Raw genomic sequence first — 20641 nt, 5'->3', positions numbered from 1 at the left:
TGCTCCTGTTCTCATTGACTGTTTGGGAGCAGAATTGGACTCTATATGTTGATGACAATTAAGGTTGTGTAGTATTGCCAGCTTTGCTGAATAATTGTTTTTTAATACTGAAAACATTGATAATCTGTGGATCTTTTTTGCCTTCCATGTGCAGATACAGTGCTATAATAGTTACTGGTTGGAAGTACAACAGGATTCTGTGTCACTATACTATACATAGTAGGTATAATTCCCCTATACAGCAGCTTACAAATTATTGTATGTATTTTCTTTTCAGATTGTAATTGCCAGTATCATGTGCAGCTACAACAAGGATGACTGGACTGAACTTTCAAAAATGGCTGAGGTAATTGTTCCTTAATATGTTTCATCATCTCTTTTGTCTTGTTTTTATTCTTCTTAAATATAGAGCTGCAATAAGAAACTCTACAGAAGAAATAGATTTAAAGTAAAAAATGAACATTTAAAGCATGTCCATCATAATTTGTTTATTCTGTGTTTTCATTAAAATGAAGGAAATGTAAATTTAAAGAACATCTATTCCATAAAAGCCCGTCCCTTGGATTTTTACACACTACCTGAAAAGCCTTTAGTCTCTGAATCCACATACTTTTTATTTGCATTTTAAGCAAACTGTATATTATGATGAATGCCCTGATAAAATTTAATTCTACCTTTGAGAGCCTAACTTGATCTTACCTTGCCTACAGGCACACTAGTTTGACAGCACCAGAAGAAATTTTGAATATAAAACTCTTGAATATTTAAAGTATAAAAGGCTCATTTAATGCTATTCTAGTTTTAATACAGACTTGCAAAAATGATAGCAAAGAAAGCCATTGTATATAATAGCAGTCAGCAGGTTTTCTGTAATATAAATCCAATCTTGCATAAATGCAAACAACCAACCATACGCCTGAAATTTGTATTTCAATTTGAAGAAAAAAAGCTATTAAAAATATTTATGTCCATGGTGAATATCATAAGAAATACTTGATTAAGACAGCATATTTTTTTAAATATGGAACAGATTTTTTTCCTCAAAGGTTTACAATGTCCACAGGAAATAGAGAGGTGTATTTCCAAATCAATGTTAGAAGCTTTAATGCCCTTTGTGAAGAAAAAACAATTAGCTAGTCCTTATTCTTAGTTTTAGTTCAGAATTAATTACATTATAAATACCACACACATAAATAATTGGGGGAGTGCATATATTTATGAGTGTATATATGTGTGTGTGCATATATGTATATATCTATGTATATAATTGGTTTTTCTTCACAAAGCCTTCTAAAGCCTCTTAGAGTGAACTGGAATGATGCTTCTCTATTTCCTTTGGTCATTTTAAACCTATGAGGAAAAAAAATCACTTTGGGGATTTAGGGAAGTGAAATTAAACATTATCAGTAATTGGCTTTGTGATCTTCAACACTAGGTCCATTTTATACCTGTATTTACTTAATTGACCATGAAATCTTTTGCGGAATCCATGCTTGACATGAGCTTTACCGCTTTTAAACTGACTATGATGAATGGCTTTATCATGCCGCTTACTCCTCTTCTTTCTTTTCTATAAGGCAAAAATGCTTAGTGTTCTTTTAATCTGTAATTGCTATCAATTTGGAAAAAAAAGACACATTTTGAATCTGCAGTTGTATTAGCTGTAGCACTTTGGAAACAATGGAGTTGTTGGATAACTATATTTTGTAAAGTGTGATGTAACTTACACAGTCAAAGTAATTCTTAATGTCCGCAGCTTGGAAAGCAGCTAGTGTGTTGTGGACATGCATAGTTAAATAATAAAATGCAGTAATATTTCTGTACCATATTTAAGGCCCTATCCTGAATATAATAAATATGGCCTTCCAGAGTGCATAAGCCCCAGAAGGTTGTGAATTCTGTCTCCACAGGAGACCGACCTATTCATGTTAAAGGTCAGCTTGTCATGGAAGCCAATAACAAAAGTAACAACAGCTTCATAGTCACATGTTGCAGAGCTGACTAGGAAGTGGACGGCTCATGAAAATGATGGATAGCTTTTCCCATGATCACATTCATTCAAAGCTGCTGAAACTTGCCACACAGCAGGCAAAAGTTTCTCCAGTTCAATAAGAAAAAATTTAAATACAGAACAGAATTTTAGTTTTGGGGCAAGTACAAGACAAAGGGAATGGATACTGTGTCTTGAGCGCTCTGCCAGAGTAACTTGGTGAGGAGAAGATGAAATGTTGCTGTCATCGGATCTGTCAGTATTTTTTTTTTATTTTTAATTTCTGCTAATTACCTTAGAGAAAAGGTATTTGGGGAAATATTATTTATTCTTAATTGGTTCTGCATGGCCTCTCACCATATACTTTTACCTTGAGGAGAAAACAGGTGTTCAGAACTGCTCCTCCCAAAATTTAAGGGGCTTCTGTGTCGGAGATGCAGGCCAGGAGGCTGAATGTATTTCACATATACAGGCACATACATGGCAGTGGAAAGATACACTACATCTCTCACAATAGCAATGTACAAGTAGTGCACAATAGGGCTCATTATGATTGTTGTGAGGGATTCCCTAACAACCACACATTAGGAAGTGAAGAAAAGTAATTTAATGGTATGTTTTTGTTTTGATTTGCCAGATGCTGCTCCAGGGGTAAGGTATCCCTGTGACATAAAATCAGAGTTAAAAGCTGTTAATCTCCCTGTTAATCTCAAACAGACACATGGTGGCAAATACGAAGAACCAATTTAGCAATGATGTTCTGCCTGTGGACAAAAGTTCAAAACTCTTCTGCAAAGAGGCTGTACAATAGTGAAATTGAACAAGAGAAAATGAAGTTTTCATGGTGGTCTTCCTGCAGTTATCAGCACCTGAGCAGAGGTTCTGAGTTGCTGAGACTGAGAACTGCATAAATAGTTTCTTCAGATGAAGATAATGGATTTCATTTTTCAGAATTGTGACTTCCCTACTCTTGCTGAGTTTTGAATAAAGTTCTTCTAGGCATGTCTCATGTAATCATGGATCCTTTACTCTCTCTTCAGTTTTAGTAAGTTATACAGATGGGCAAACTGGTTATGATAAAATAAAAGCTCCGTTCTGAATTTCAGCATATCTCAAACTTAAACACAGTGGGTTTTTTTAACATTTGAAGTTTGTTTAACTTTACTTTCATTATTATGCATCCTCTCATTCCACTGCCTGTCCAGTTTCCAGCTGGGAACTGCAGCAGAAGTATTGAAATACCACAAGGAAACCTGTTATCATACAGTTTCCCAACTAATTTTGCAGACCCAAGAGACTTCAGTAGAATTCAGACAAGCATCCAAATGTTAGAGTGTTTGTTATCTGAGCCAAGCCAAACCCTTTGAGGTGTAAGCTCTCTATGCTGATACACTTGTATAAGTAAACATTTCTTTGAACTTGATGTAAAAGGCCACCCTATAAACTATTAGCTATCATCTTTGTATATATGCATCTTCAGTCTGTTTCAAATGTAAAAATCTGGTTTATTGAGTCTTATTTCTTATAGCTTTTGTGTTTTTTGTCCTGATTTTTGTCCCACCCTCATAAAGAAAAATGCCAATATCCCACCCATTTTTCTAAGCCCCGCAATCTGAAAATTTGAAATATAAAAATCACATTTCAACATGAGTAAACAATCTAAAAATATATTTAAATTTTATATTTATATTTAAGTAAAATATTTACTTTATTTTTTCCTTTATAAATTTAATCTTTACTTTGAAAATCTGATTTTTCCTCAGAAAACTGCAATACCCTCTCATAATGGTCTCTCCCCTTAAGTGACTGATAGATATTTCCAAACAACTCTAGCTCAACTCTAGCTTATATTTATTTATTATTAAACACCAAAAGAAAAAAGGTTGACAGAAAAAAAAAAACCTTACATTTAACGAGTGATCTGTGTCAAGTTCCAAAAGTACCTGAACGTAAGAGTTATAATATTTATGATTAACTTTATATATGTGTATGTGCATGTCTTACAGGCTTCCGGTGCAAATGCCCTGGAGTTAAATTTATCATGTCCTCATGGCATGGGGGAGAGAGGCATGGGCCTGGCCTGTGGGCAGGTAGGACTTTAATAGCTATCTCTTTCATGTCAGTGCGGTGCTAGTGCATTAATAGTTATACCTCAGGGGCAAAGACATACACAGAAGATTACTGATTTGAGATTTTCAGGTCTACCTTGTTTAAATATTTAGAGTGCTAAAAAGAGGAAAGTGACAGAAGCTGAGATTACACAGAGTGTTTAGTTTTACTGAGGACAAAAATATGTTTGTGTTTGAAAGAAAACAATATTAAAACAAATAGTTTGTAGAAGTCAGAAAATTTTCTGATTTTTCAGGACAATGTCTTTGCTTATTAATGAATGTTGACCATATCTTCTGGAACTACTCAGTGCAAACTATTTAAATTCATAGTGGTTTTATGGTACAGGGAACATAACCCAAATAGTATTATATAATTTTTAGCATATGATCCTAATTCCTTAATTGTGTTTTGGAAATTGCAAAATAATTTGAACTATATTTATTATTAGTGGGGTTGGTGATCTTAAGGTGGCCATCCTGCAGCATCCTAGAGCTAAGGTTGTCCAACACTTTTCATTATAAAGCCCTGCTTTCAGTACTTAAATAGGTTTGGAAGGATTACATTTTTTTCAGTAAATGTTGGTAAATGTCAAAATGTTGGTAAGTGTCACCATACACAGAAAAACATGTTTCCATCAATAATTGAAATGTACAGATAGGCAAAATAAGAAAAATGCTACTTGAGAACTTATTAGAGTTTGATTTAAGGATATTTCCTTTGTGTATTTTGACACATGATGTTGACAATTTGTGTCTTAATAGTTATAAAGCTTTAACTTTTTGAATCTCAACATCTGTCATTAAATAACTATTATCTGATTCCTGCATAATTTCTTGCAACTGAAATTTAAATGGATAAAAATAATAAAAAATAAACATTGATATTATCCATCAAAATTATTTTTAAAAAATCTGCCAAGGCTACTTATAACTTTGCAAAAATTTAACCGTTTGGGCTGAAATTTTCCTTGTGAGGAGTTTGTGTCAGGCTGAATTATTTTAGAAATTTTCAGCAAAAATGATTCAGTAGTTGTTGAAAGTGAGATTAAGGGAAAATGTTGTTTTGCCCTTGTTTAAAAAAATTCTTATATCCATTTCATTGAGAAGCTTTACCACCTCCATGCATTGGAGCAAGGGCCTGAAATGTGGTAGAAGTGGGGGAAGGAGGATTGTTTTGTGTTAGAAATGTGCCTATGCTGTTTTCTGGGAAAACTGCTCAAATTTGGCCAAGTTATAAGCCTTTGAAAAATCTCAGTTTGCACATGCGCAGTAGGGACTTTTTAGAGTTTCACACATAAATTCTCCAAAGATTCCCTCTGAACAGAGCGTGCTCCAGCCAAGGACTACAGATGCTAAGCCAGACTTTACCTGTAATGATTGGTGCAGGCCGCTGTGGCACTGGCCACCAGAACTAAGAGCAGAGAAACAGTCTCTCCTGGGCTCTCAGTTCTTCCCCTGCTGGTTGTCTGGCTATGCTGACAGGAGAAATTAGATATGGGTTTAATCAGGCCACAACTTTAGTATTATATGTCTGGGACTAACCCAGCGGATAAAATGTGCAGTGCAGGTAAGTAAGGATGGCATGGTATGGTATTGCCACCCTTAATTCTGCACTGCTGCCTGAAGAGCTGGGCCCTCAGTCAGCTGCCAGCACTCTCCAGCCACCCAGTTCTGAAGGCAGTAGCACAGAAGTAAGGATGGCATGGTATGGTATTGCCACCCTTACTTCTTCTCTGCTTCTAGCAGGGCACCGCCTTCAGAGCTGGGCATCCAGCCAACAGCTGCTGCTCTCTGGCCACCCACAGCTCTGAAGGCAGTGCAGAAGTAAGGATGGTAATACCACGCCCCCCCCTAAAATAACCGTGCAACCTCCTGCAACTCCCTTTTGGGTCAGGACCCCTAATTTGAGAAATGCTGGTCTCCCCCATGCATAGCATAAAAGCACAGAAAAGACCAGATTTCACAGTCCATGACGTGTTTTTCATGGCTGTGAATTTGGTAAGGCCTATTGATACTGTTAAGAATGTCAACAGAAACTTCATCCTTCATTATGTAGTGCTACTGTGCTGACTTCCTTAGGATAATAGTAATGTAGCCCTTCAATGTTTATATAATAGTAACTATATAGACCACCAGGTACAATGTGTCATTTTTAAAACTACAGTATTTTCCCCATGTTCATCATTCATCTTAGCTCAGTACTGTAGTAATTATAGTTTGACAACAGTTAATACAAATGATAAACCCACCTGAGTACTGAAAGTGACAGTGCTCACATTTCAACCCAGAAGACCTTGTTTAAGTTAGACATTGTTTTTTTCCCATATTATCACTGATTGCTGATAAGATTTCACTACAGCTTTTTTCTCTTCATAAAAACAAGTCTTTATGTTGGGAGCCAGGCCAAAATTCTTTTAGATTCTTTGTTAAATCATCTTCCAGGTGAGCTACCATTATTGTGATTGAAAAACCATATATTTCACGGCTTTGAGCTCTACCTGTTTATTCCAGAAAAGTCTTGCATTATCTTCAGTTATTCTCGGATGGAGAAGCAAACCGTTACATTAGGTGATTGATCTGATAAGCTAAGTTTGATGTTCTCTCCCTTAGAAAGTTTTTTGTTGTTGTTCAGATGGAACCTCAGATCCAACATGTTTAATGTCACATCTACTAAGAAACTTAACAACAAGATAGTCTGTGACAATTCACATCCAAGGTCTTCAAAAAGTTTTGATGTTTCTCACTAGCCTAATGAGGAGGGGGAAAAGAGCAAAAGAGTTTGTGTTACTAAATTTCTAGCCAAGATTTTTTGCAATGTTCATACTAGAGATATGGAAGGACTAGGAGACAAAAAGCACAAATATTTTCCTGGTAACTCGGGAAGAGGTAGTCATTATGGTGAGGAGATCTAAGTGCACTTTTTCAAGAGTTCAGAGAAAACAGATACATTTGGTCAACCTCTGTGAGTATTTATTATGCTTCTAAATTTTATTTTTAAAGAGAAGATTCATTTATTGTATACAGGAGCAAAAACAGTGTGCTATAAACAGACATTTTAAAGTTAATGACACTCTTGTTTATGAATATTTCCTAGCAACTAATCCTTACTATCTGCCAATATATGACATGCATATCTTGCAAATTCAGCTATAGGGTTTAATTTTGGGGGGAAGGGAGTTAATTTCCGTTGGCTTAAATGTACATTTGTACTAGGAGCACCAAAATCCAGATCACAACAATTTAAATGGTAATTTAACTATTCAGTTCATATCTAAAAGAAGCTTGCTTTTGTAAAACTTTTCTTATATTTATTTTCATTTTACTTAAACTCCATTTGGCTGTGTTTATGGTATATTGCCTACAATTAGAAGGGCAGTTGAGCAGCTTAAAGCCTGCATTGCCTTATGCAAAAGTGCAGAAATCTTCAAAAAGAAAGCCACTGGTTACTCTACATAGATGAAAACTAGCTATGTGACACCCTTAGATTTACACCACCCTCCCTTGAAATAGAAATGATGAGTCGTCTTCTTAATTGAGGTGCACAGCATCGCAAAATAATTTACTGTTGCTATGCCAGCAAGGAGATGTGACTATTTTAAATAGATGATCCCCCAAACAAAATGTGATTATATATCTGCTTGTGTAGCACTCTTTCACCCTACAGTGATATGTTGGTTTAGCATAGTTCATTCAGTCCTCCATGCAGCATTACTTCTCTCTCTTCACTTTTGTATCAGTTACTGCAACAAATTACGCAAAGAACAATAGGACTGCACCGCAGCAGTAGTGGGAATATTTTCTCTTATTGTTTCAGAAGTTCTGTGTCTCATTTTTTGCTTGTATTACCCATTTTATCTTTGTTTAGTGTAGGGGAGGAGGCAGGCAGGGTTTTATGTGCTCTCTTTCTCCCTTACCCCATTTGATTTTCTTTAATCAGTGAAATAAAGGAAGAAACACACTAGGCCAAATATTCTCCTGGGGAAAATCAGTGCACCTCCACCCACGTCAGTGGAGCAATGCCAGTTTACACCAGCAGAGAATGTGTTACTCAATGCAGCAGTGTTTTGTGGTCAGTATCAAGAATACATGAGGAGAATGGCTGCTAACCATATCATGTTCAAAACACTTCTCTCACACAAATGGACCTAAAAAGTAACCTTATCAAAGTCATTTCTCTTACAGAAGGAAGGACGTGAGAGAGAGAGAGATTACTGTTGTTTTCAGCTGTATGGTCTTGGGAGGTACCCAAGCACTCCAGCAATGGAGATTGTATAAATACTTAGAGAGAAGTAATTGCTTAACTATTAGGCACTGTATAAAGGATTAGAACCGATGGTTGCTTGTTAAAACACTAGTATTCTCAACTGAAGTGTCTTAGCAATGAAAAGTGAATGTTTATTCTGCAAGTTCCCCCATTTCAGGTACTGTCTGAGAATCTCTGTTACATTTTGTTACTCTGTGCAATAGTAATCTGTGTTCATCACTGTGTCTACCAGTGATGATCATAGTGCTGTATTTATGCCACATGCCTTTCTATGTGACTGCTCCAAAGGGTAGGCAAAAGTTAGATTGGCACCCAAAGTGACTAGCCAACAAGTAGGTACTCTAAAATGATCATGTCAGTTCTACTGCATAAATCATAGAATATCAGGGTTGGAAGGGACCTCAGGAGGTCATCTAGTCCACCCCCCCTGCTCAAAGCAGGACCAATTCCCAGACAGATTTTTGCCCCAGATACCTAAATAGTCCCCTCAAGGATTGAACTCACAAGCCTGGGTTTAGCAGGCCAATGCTGAAACCACTGAGTTATCCCTCCTCCCCTGTGAGAGCAACACCAACCATGGATGTGCAATTTGCTTTTGGCATAGTCATCTGGGGGGAGGGATAGCTCAGTGGTTTGAGCATTGTCCTGCTAAACCCAGGGTTGTGAGTTCAGTCCTTGAGTGGGCCACTTAGGGTTCTGGGGCAAAATCAGTTCTCGGTCCTGCTAGTGAAGGCAGGGGGCTGGACTCAATGACCTTTCAGGGTCCCATCCAGCTCTATGAGACATGCATATCTAGATTGCAGCTGCTGAATCCTGACTCATGGATTTACTTACCCCTTTAAAGCAGCTGTTGTATTGCTACTCATTTACTTGGTCAAGTAAAGCAAAAAAATCTCCTGGTAAGCCAGCACAGCCATTCAGAAGACATTCATCTTCATCAAGACAACAGTTTTAGACTCCATATAGACTAATGCCAAAGGCTGTCCAAACAATAGGGCAACTGGTACAAAATCCAATTTCTGAAATAACAGGGTTTTTGCAATGCTAGTGTTTTCTCTACAGTCAACAATTCAGTTTGTATGGCTAAACAAATGATTCCACTCTCTCTTATCTGACCCATCGCAACATTCCTCCTCCTCTGACAGTTCCCAACAACTTCCGCACTCCTTTTCCCACTTCTCTAATAGAATACCACTCCACCTCCATTCACCTCTTTCCTGTAAAACCTATGAAGCATTTCAGGATCACATCTGAGTGAGTCCAGCCAGCCCTGGGCTGCTTTCTGCTTTGGCATAGTGTTTAGAAGTGTATGTGCTCTGAAACTCTGTACTTCAGAGCAAGTTGCATTCCTGTCCACCCCCTTGTGGGGGCACAATGTGAGCTGAGATTTTCAGAGCTGTCTAGGGGATTCGGACACCCAATTCCCATTAATTTTATGTGTATCAATGTAATTGGGCTTGCAAAAAATCTCCTGTGCACCTTCGAAAACCTCATTCTTGATCTTCATTTTCTTCTTATAGTCTGTGTGTATCTTACTTTTTCTCCTATTCCATTATTTCCTTATCTACTTCTCTTACTCTGTTTTCTCAGTTTCTATTTTTACTACTTTGCCTCCTCTACTTTCCATGCTTTTGTGCATCTATGTCATCTTGGTCTTTTTTGCCTGCTATGCTTCAATTTCCATTTACTCTGATTTTTTTTTCTGTTGCTTTCTCTGATCTCTCTTTCTTTCTAGGAACACAGGAATTACTACAGTAGCTACAATATACCAGTGGTCCATTAAATCCAATGTCTTGAGCTGGTTGTGGATTCTTACCAGATATATTCCATTTTCCGCTATTACTATGTCTTTTCTCTTCACCTGTTTGTTTTCTCTGTGCTAGTTTCTCCTCCTCCTGGTGTTCCTTTAATGTCTGTTCTCATTATGATTCCCTTCCCTCCTCTTTTGAATCTCGTTTTTAAGCAGCTTTTAAAATAATACCCATAACAACTGATTCCTGATATATTTCACTGAAAATCCCATGAGATCAAGCAAACTCACTGTATTTTCACTACTAGACAGACCTTGACCACCAAACTGTAGTGCTTGGATTATTATAGTGCTACAATTATTCTTGTAGGATTTGGGAGTAGTCAGATGTTGTTGTTAAAGTGTATTTTTCCCTGCCCCCTGAATAGAAATGTCATTTGTATGAAACAGAGTGCTCATAAAGTATACATTTAATATCATGTAGGAGGAGACAATACTTAATAACTAGTTAAGGCAGCTAGTTGTTAATTTGCCTTAAGAACTGTGATTTTCACACACACTAGAAGAAATCTGAAGCTTAATAAATTCATTATCAAAGCATTATTGTGTAATTTTAAATTGAAGTTTGACAACATTGTCAGTGTTATTGGTTTGTAGGGCTTTTAATTGAATTACTCAAAACACAAAACAGAACACAGAAGTGGAATATAGATAGCATACTAACATTAACAGTATTACCAATATGTTGAACATCTAAAATCATGTTATATATGGTAATAGGGCATTTACCTGTTGTCTGTGGGCTGGTCTACACTAAGGGGAAAAATCGATATAAGATACGCAACTTCAGCTACGTGAATAACGTAGCTGAAGTCGAAGTATCTTATATCGATAACTTACCCGTCCTCACGGCGCGGGATCGATCTCCGGGGCTCTCCATATCGACGCCGCCACCGCCGTTCGCGGTGGTGGAGTTCCGGAATCGATATAAGCGCGTTCGGGGATCGATATATCGCGTCTAGATGAGACGCGATATATCGATCCCTGAAAAATCGATCGCTACCCGCTGATACGGCGGGTAGTGTAGACGTAGCCTGTGTAGTAACATTTGGTTTGTCTATGGAAAACATTCCCTATGAATGGAGTTTCTTAGAAACCTTAATTGTGACCCTGTCTTCAAGTTCATGTATATGTGAAAGAACGCTGGCGATAGAGAGCCCTTTATTTTCCTTTTTATTTGTATCATGATTACAGACATTTCAGCAGGAACTGCCCATATAAATCATAGAAGGTATAGTGAAGGTCAGTGTGGCCAAAACATCAGTCATATACTAGCCCACTTGGAAAGGACAGGAGAAGAGGGTTTGTTTGTTTGTTTGTTTTGTTTTTAATGAGAATGTTGTTGTCTTATAACCATCGCAGAGGGTACAGGAAGTAAGTGCTTCACAGAGCAGAAGGGAAAGCACTGCTCTCTTACAAGCTTCTGACGATGTGCTCTTACGCTTGTAGTCACCCTCTAATACTCTGAAAGTCGTAATAATAATGAAATGTAGAAAATTCAGGAGACATTTCAGTAGACTACATAATTACAGTGGTTTTTAGTGATCACAACATACTAATTACACATGCCTTGCTCCTAGCTTTGTGCAAAACATTGGAGTTGTTAATACCTATGGTATCCTATAGACAAGATTTCTTAGAAAGGATGTGATCAACAACAAGCAGGAGGGTATGAAAAGTTCAACAATTTAAAATCTTTCATCCTGACACATGGTAGAAGTTATCTAGCAAAGGTTACATTCAGTACACGTCATCTTAATATCAATTACTTACTACAGACTTTATTTGCATACCAGCACTAGGTACTGTAAGTATCAATTAACAGTGTGCTCACTAGTCTCTTCATTGCCCATGTCTGAATTTTCTAGAATAGGCTCCAGCTTTATCTTTGCATTTTGCCTTAACTCATGCTATGGTTAGTGAAATTAATTTGAACACAGACCATGTATAGTGTATCCAAACTGAATAAAGATGCAAATGGCGACTATTTTTAAAACCGGTGGGAAATTCTAGCCAATACATAGACTTTAAATTCTTGAATTTGCCACTGGAGCATGCAAGATTTATGATTTCCTGAAGTACCTGTTATATTCTACCTATTTATTTATAGTAAAGGGACTAAGAGATTGACTACAAGAAAAAGCTATTTGTAGCTACAGTGCTCATATATTTAAAGGAGTGTTGTATTCTTTCCTTTAAGATTTCTCATGTACGACATAAACCTAATCAAACCTTTATGCCCTCTAGCAGGTAACCTCTGCATGAACTAAAGAGTTGAAATATTGTTTAATCATGCTGTATACCACTTTTTTACAGTGATATGAGAAGCATTATTTCGGTCATATAGAAACAACCAAGATAAAATATGTTGTTCTGTGAGGGGAGAAATGTCTTTTTTATTAGCCATCACCTTAAATGTTCTGATATTGTCGATGAATAATTCTTTCCATTCACACCTCATAGTTTATAAACATTTTAATGCACTATTTCAATTTTTGAACTTGGAATATTTAGATATGAGTATTGACTTAATCTCTGAATGAAACAGTTTGCTAATTTCAGCTGTCAATCCTTGCTTCACTCTTACAGTCTAAAATTCAACTATTATTAACCTTTGTTGTGACAACTGACGAGAATAATGGTTGAATTTTGGCCCTTTAATGTTGAGTGAAATCAATAGCTGTAAATGGTAGTTACCAGTCCTACCTGATCTATCACAGTCAAACAAAGGGAAGCCTTTCCGAATGCATGGAAGATGGCTGTAGAAATTAAAAAACTCTATTTAAGAATAAGGGAATGTGGTGCATTTTAAAATTAGTTTGTTATAGAAACATTATGTTTGGGATTTTTCACATTTTTAAATTTAAAAAGCCAAATCTGGACTAACTAAATGCAGCATGGTTCCACTATCTATGTAGGAGCAAGGCTCTGTCATCAAAATAAATTGAATTGTCTTTTTCTTCATAGTGGGGAAGAAAAAAACCCCAAACAAGAAAGCCTTTACATGTGCTGAAAAAGGGAATAATTGTAAAGGCTACTAAATAAAGACAACCTAAAACATTTTGAGCTACCCTTGTTTTTGCTACTGACAATCCTCTTATCATTGCTTCAACTCTCAACGCTAATCTATATTTTAGACTTCTTTGTATTTGGTCAGTCAAAACTTTTGTGCTGATTTTTGACCTTGTCTTCAAGTTCGTTAATTTCTAGTCTATATATCATACATTTTCAAAGCAATGTGTAGGAGTTTTCTGCACAAATCCTGCTAACAAGGAATTCAAAGTAGAGCTCCCATGCATCACTTTGATAAATGTATTCTTGAGTTTGGATACTGACCTGTGTTAATATTGGCAGCTATTAGATGAGATACGTTAAAATGTGAAGCATAGTCTGATGGTTTTTTTTAACTGCTAAGTGTTCTATTGTGCAGCTGCAATATTGTGCGCAAGTAAAAAACGCTGTAGTATTTTTTTCTCTAGTTTAAATTGTTCAAATTGTAATGGGGAAAGATGGTAAACAAAGTATTTATCACATATTTATGAAACCCTACAAAAAAGCTGTTTGAAAACCTAGAGAAGGGAGGGGATCAGAATAATGTTTTTTAAGATGACCTATATCAAAATTGTTAATTATAAGATGAAACATTGTAGTGAAACAGACTTTATTTCTGGCACCTCCCAAAAATTAAGTTAGTTGTTCAGGAGAGAGGGCAAACTAGACAGAGTTACAAGATTGAATAAAATTAAGAGGATAGAAGATGGTGATATGCTTGAACTGAAGCTTATTCAGAAATCCTGTTTCTGTCATAATCTTTTATGAATTTAGAGAACTGTATTTTTTTAATGCTCCACTGGATTTTGAGCTGAGGCTTTGTACTGGAGCTGAGTATTGATATAAAGTCTCTAATTTAGCTACATACATGCAGGGTTTTTTTCTGAACACTAGTAGGGTCGTTGTCCAGTTCTGGCAACGTCTTAGAAGCTGCTGTTGTTTCTTCTGATGGTAGAATGGGACTCAGAGCTTTGATGTCTCAACTCAGCCATGACAAAAAGCATGGCCCTAATCCAAAGTGACTTGATTCTGTCCAGGGCCGGCTCCAGGGTTTTTGATGCCCCAAGTGGCGGGGAGGGGGGAAAAAAGTCGCGATCGGTGGCATTTCGGCAGCAGCTCCACTGCGCCGCTTTCTTCTTCGGCGGCAATTCGGCGGCAGGTCCTTCCCTACGAGAGGGACCGAGGGACCCACTGCCAAAGAGCCCGACGTGCTGCCCCTTCCCCTTGGCTGCCCCAAGCACCTGATTGCTGAGCTGGTGACTGGAGCCGTCCCTGATTCTGTCCAATGACAGTTGGTATGATTGGGAAAAGGAGAGAATCTATCTCTGTTAGGCTCTGCAGAGTGGAACTTAAAAGTGACCGATCTGAACAACACCTGCTCAAGTCAAGACACCCTGCTTATAGTTTACCTATATGTTGGGGCTTTATTTCTTTTAAGACTGGAAACAAAGCTAGAATCTGGTCTTTTCCTTGGTTTTTATAGGGTAATTAAGAGAATAAGAATTAGAGGGCTAAATCCTGATGCTCTTCTTCAGTTTTTACTCTTTTCTTACTCAGGCGAGCCTCTTTTGTTTTAATGTGAGTTTATATGGGCATGATCTTTAAATGGTATTGTCTTTGTGTGAGTAAGAAAGGTGATTTTTTTTTTAAATTGAGAATAGCCATGTTATACAGGAGGTTGTATTAACAGGAGTGTCACATGTCAGACACCTGAGGTAATTGTTCTGCTCTCCTCTGTGCTGGTGAGGCCCCAGTTGGAGTATAGTATCCAGTTTTGAACACCATACTTTAAAAAAGATGTGAACAAATTGGAGAGAGTTCAGAGGAGAGCAGCAAATATGATAAGAATTCCAGGAAACATGACCTATAAGGAAAGATTGAAAGAATAAGGCCTGTTTAGTCTAAAGAAGAGAATGCTGAGAGGGGGTATAAGTCTTCAAATATATAGTGCACATTTTCAAAATCTCCTAAATTTGAGGCTGCGATTTTCTGCATGCAGAAAGGTATTTTGTCATCTTACTCCTATTGATTTCCCTGGGTTTTAGGCACCTAACTGCCTTTTTAGGAGCTAGGCCTTGGGCACTTTAGAAAATTTACCCAACATTCATAAATAACTACATGTATAACTGCGAGTACCATCACTCCTGCATTCGGTTAAGCTCCCCCTTTGCTGTCTCTTTTGACAGCGGTGGCTGGTGGAAGATGTTGACTGAATTCTCTCTGTCAAATTTCCTGAGAAATGAGGAAATATTTTACTCAGACTATAAGGAGAGGGTTATTTGTCTCCCACCTTGGGAAATTTTCCCCCTAATTTGACAGGCTTTAAATAAATTGTTTGTTTTAATTAAGTTTGAAATGGGACAAGTGCATAAACTAAAAAGCCCCTTGCTAGGATAAGAGGATACAATAAGATTAGCTGTGAAATTCACAAATGATGTCTCTTTTGCTGTAGTGATTAATTGCAACTCTGTAATTAGGTACTATGAAATTTAGGCGGATTCAGTTTTATGAAGGTAATTATGGACATCCCAGAGGTGGGAGGAGAAGAAATTACTTTTTTGTATATCACATGGAACAGAGGAATAGTAATCTGAAAAGCAGAACTTGGATACTGGGAAGAGATTCTGAAGACATCAATTTGCAATGATTTAAAGTGAACCCCTTTGCTTTTAAGGTAATAAGATAATAATTGGAGATATACCAATCTCCTAGAACTGGAAGGGACCTTGAAAGGTCATCAAGTCCAGCCCCCTGCCTTCACTAGCAGGACCAATTGTTGCCCCAGATCCCTAAGTGGCCCCCTCAAGGATTGAACTCACAAGCCTGGGTTTAGCAGGCCAATGCTCAAACCACTGAGCTATCCCTCCCCCTCTTATGAAATGTTGGAAGCAAGGGCAAAAAGTGAATCATCAAACACAGATACCATGAAACTTTAAAATGGTAATTCTTAAAATCCCAGTCTTATAAAGGTTAAATCCTAACCCTGGTTTATCTGAAGGGAAAAAGCGTGGTAGCTACATACATTATGTAAATTGGCTACACACTGGACCAACAAATCCTGTTGGCTTGGTGCACTGTGGAAGAAGGATCAAAGAAAACCCAGATCTTCTCCGTGAGCAGCTGTCTTGGAGCTGCTTGAATGAAGGGGAAGTCTAGGGAAATGAGTATGCCTCCATCTCCCAAGCTTCCCTATATGGATCCTAATCCTGTCTGCCCCCACCCAACAAAGGTATGGGAGTTACTGCAATACCCCCCATTCACCTCTAACAGTCACAACAAAGCAAGGCCAAAAACAGAGTCTCTTTCCTGTGTGGTGCTTAGAGGAAGTCACTAGAAGAGCGGGAGTGTCTTAGATGTGATGGGCCCACTCTGAGCTTCCTTGCTGACACTCTCCATAGTAGATTGTTGAGTTTTGTAGAGTTAGGTGAATAAATTTCTAAAAATTAAAATGTAATGGCACAGTCTTGCAAGCACTCCATCCATGGAGCTCCGGAGGGGGCAGGGGTCCTGGGTATGTTGAGTCTCACTTTCGCTAGCTCCATCTTGCTGTTTCCCTATCTTGCACCATACAAGCCATTCTTCCTTGTCCTAAAGGTACCCACACTACTTAGTGAAACTTATTTACTATCCAGATTGAGGGAGTTTTGTGCATTATTTTTTATAAATATCACATGCGCCTTAGTTTACCTGTGTGATGATATCCTGCCTGGCTGCTGCATAAGTTAAATCAAAGGAGGCAGCAAGTGGTAGAAATGAAGAAATGGCAAAGATAAGTACTGTTACAGAGAATGCCTTTGTGGGGGAAGCTATTAGTCGGGGAATACTCCTCGCCTGGCTCCAACTGGGCTGGCAAAGTTTACTCTTCCTAGGCCAAACCAAGGAATATAGGAGATGCTAAATCTGAAATATGCTAAGCCTAGGGAAGATGAGAGGGTTGAGTGGGCTGTCAGCAGCTGCCCTGAAGGGAGGAAAAGAAGGAAAAGAATTCAGAGTGCAAGTCTGCTTCTCTCAACCTAGAGATGGAGATAACAGGGCTGAATGGAATTTACAAAGCCTGCAAGGAAAGATTAAGATTTAGATGAGGGGAAATATGCATACAAACCTTTATTGTTTTTACCCTGTGCTCTGAGTGCTATCGACTTTTGGGGCGAATAGATAATGCTGTGGTTTTTGAAGGAGCTGGTTTTCAGTCACTTTAATCAGCCACTGTCACCAGGTCCTCCTGGAGGAGAAGTGTTAACAGGTGCCAAACACAGTTGGTCCTGTTGTGCATCAGGGTTGGTAAATGGGGGCTGCAGCCCAGAGACTCAGTCCTGGAGTGGTAGGACAGTGTGGTTCAAACCGAGAAGGTTGAAGATAGCAAAACCTGTGTAATGCGCAGTTCGCCCTGTAACCATGATAAGTGCTAATTCCAAACCAGCTTAACTTGTCCGTAATAAGAATAATATAAGGAGAAGGGATACAGTGAAATCGAAAGACAAAATGTAAAACCGTTAAAAGGAATTTTTTTAAAAACAAACTGAACGATTAACCTGTAAAACTCATTGCCATAATATATCCTTAATGGAAGAGCTTTTTAGTATTCAAAAAAGAATTAGAGATTAATATAGATGATATTGACAGACTTTAAAATGTTTTTATCTTACCTAATGTAACTAAAACCTTGCACTACAGGGCATAAGACAGCTTGTAATTGATAAGAGCTGGGAAGAAAGGTCCTTGTAAGCAGATCTCCTACATGGTGTCTTGCATCTTACTCTGAAGCATCTGAAATTGACTGTTATCAGAGACAGGATTATGCATTTTAGATGAATCACTGGCATGATCCAGCATGGCAGGTCCTGCACTTCTAAATAAGTGTGCATTACTGAGTAACCACATTCAGGATTTTGGCTGGCAAAAGAGTCACATTCTGCACTTTCTGTAACTGCAGTGGCCCAAATCCTTCAGTCCTTACCCTATCTTTATCCAGGCAAAACTGCTTCCATTAAAGTAATTAAGTACTGAATGAAGACTGTAAAGTTTGGTCCATTTTATGTAATTGTAATTAGGCAAGATTAGCTAATGTACTGTATTGAACAGTACAGTTTCTTTCTGAAATTCCTGGGGTAATTTCTGCTGTGGCTTCTAGTTTTCTGACAAATATCATCTCATTTTAAAATGGCAAATGTATATGAATTGTCTTCCAAATGTTCCCAAAATGCATTTGTCTGGCTGTAAAAAGAACCTGTGGTCATAACATATTTTTTCTTTTTATCCTATTCCTGTTACTCAAGCCACATCTCCTCCACTCCCTTGATTAAACATCCTTACTGTGAGGACTACCACTATACCTCCACTTTGTTCCTCTTCTTTCCCCATCTTTCTTTCTCTTATTTCTTTCTCTTCTCTGTTTTCTATGACTCCTCTTTTCTCCCATCTGTATTTCCTTCCCTGAAGTAACTCCCAGTTCCTGGTCTTCATGGGCTTTGCTGCTACCCCCTTCCATTTTCCATTAATTAAATTATTAATGCTAACACCAAAGTGTCATTACTGGAATTTAGGTTCAACATCCTCACCCAATACCAAGGGATGGGGAGTATACAGAACTAATGTTTCAAGCTATCAGCAGACTCAGAAAGACAAGAGGGTATCAATTTATGCATAGTTCATTTGGAAGGCTATCTTTACAACCAAGTACTGTAGGCAAAAATCTGCGGTTTTTGTTTTGTTTTTTAATGAAAATTTAGATTCTGGAATCTGAGTGTTTGATGCATTTTAATGGCATTTATTAATCAGGTCATGTAGGGTGGATGTTTGATGCTGCAGGTCTAATATTAATAATTCAAATTCCAACCTCTAAATCTAGACATTGGGGTAGCATGTAACTATTCTTATTTTGCACCTTATGAAAAGCCCAGGTTAACTAAAAGAAGGTGACATGAATATTTATTACAAGAAACACACTAGCAAATTGTAATGGCTAGGATGAGGTAAACATGGATGTAACGATCTGTTCAAGGTGAATTAAAAGGACTGATATATGTTTAAAAGCTTAAGTGTGTTGGAGTGAGACTTTTATGGTAGCATGGCAAGCGCTATTAGGCCATGATTATGAGTTATATAGTGCAAACATCTTTTACATTATTGTCAGAATGTCTACGGGAAAGAATTAACATCATCCTTCTAGAGGTTCTCTTTCTTCACTGGGCCCAAGGAGATTTATAACTGAGAAATGAAACTCACAAAGATGCAACTTCTTTCATAATCCAATGCAGCTGTTATAAATATTGCATGAAAGTTGCATGTGCAGGGTAAATCACCATTTTTATTAGTTGGAATTTGCAGAGCTAAGTTTCATGATTTTTCTGTTCATGAAAAGTCATAGTATGCTGTGTAGATGTGCTGTATATATTGTTTTAATGTTTATATTTAATTGTTCAAGGCGAAATGAAAAAAGCAATGGCAATTTTTTCCTATGCAGAAGGCCAAGATTTGTTAAACTGACAACTTCAAAATCAATTGAACTTTATAATGTAGCCTCGTCTTAAGCACATCATATTCTCATAGCAATGACAATGTTGGATATCTGTTGCAATTAATATCCAAATGAGAAGCATCTTATATATGGCACATTTCAGGATCTGTTATAAAGAATTAGTATATGTAAACAATAGCCGGGGTTGCAATTAAACTATCCACAGGTAACAAGTTTATACTGCATCTTGTAATAGCACCTTTTAGTTTTTCTGAAAACATGTTAACACACCTGAATCAGATTAGCAAAGTCAAAAATGAGTTCCAAATTTGAGCATTATCAGTAAGTGTCAGGGGGGAAAGCTTGTACTAAATGTTATATTTAAAAACCAAAAAAACGAAACACCCACCCACACTTATTGCATAGGCCAGAATCAAAGAACACTACCGCCACTGAAGTGAGCCTGGCAAGCATAAGAAGCCAAAGCATGAAGATTTCTATTTCTAGCTTTAAAAGACAAGATTCTGATTTTTCATTAAACTTTTTGCCATCCTGATCTATATTCTGAATTAATGGAGTGTGTAGATATCTGAAATGCATAAGGGCAGGAAGGTTCAGAATGGCGTTATTTCATAGAACAGTGATTATTTACATGGAATGAGACACAATATAGCAAAAAGATTATTTTTATAAGAATGGGTTAAATAAATTCTTGTTGCCTGAAGTTGTATTTTATCCCATTGGCAAGTGAACATTCTATGGTATCTTTGTCTCTTGGTAAAGATTTCTTTTTCTTTGTTTTATGTGATCTAACTCTTCTGTAATGGATTTTCAGTTCACTTGTACTGTGTTAACCTAAGTTAACTAATGAGACAAGATGCAATTGTGAAGTGTAATTTCAGAAAACCACAGTACAGCAGATTGTCAGAAAGTTTTGCTATTACATATCTGTACATTT

The 20641-nt window shown here is 37.4% G+C and overlaps 1 protein-coding gene across 2 annotated transcripts in view; it reads left to right on the top strand.

Moving 5' to 3' along the window:
• The window catches only part of DPYD (dihydropyrimidine dehydrogenase), a 588030-nt gene that overhangs the window by 445933 nt on the left and 121456 nt on the right, over nucleotides 1-20641 (top strand). For both annotated transcript variants that reach the window (XM_045026686.1, XM_045026687.1), the window contains 2 exons: nucleotides 278-346; nucleotides 3997-4080. In XM_045026686.1, the coding sequence (XP_044882621.1) occupies nucleotides 278-346; nucleotides 3997-4080 (153 nt within the window). The remainder of the gene's footprint in view (nucleotides 1-277; nucleotides 347-3996; nucleotides 4081-20641) is intronic.

Source organism: Mauremys mutica, chromosome 8 (genome assembly GCF_020497125.1).
Source record: "Mauremys mutica isolate MM-2020 ecotype Southern chromosome 8, ASM2049712v1, whole genome shotgun sequence".
Classification (NCBI taxonomy): domain Eukaryota; kingdom Metazoa; phylum Chordata; order Testudines; family Geoemydidae; genus Mauremys; species Mauremys mutica.
This window is presented reverse-complemented; position numbering and strand designations above follow the sequence as displayed.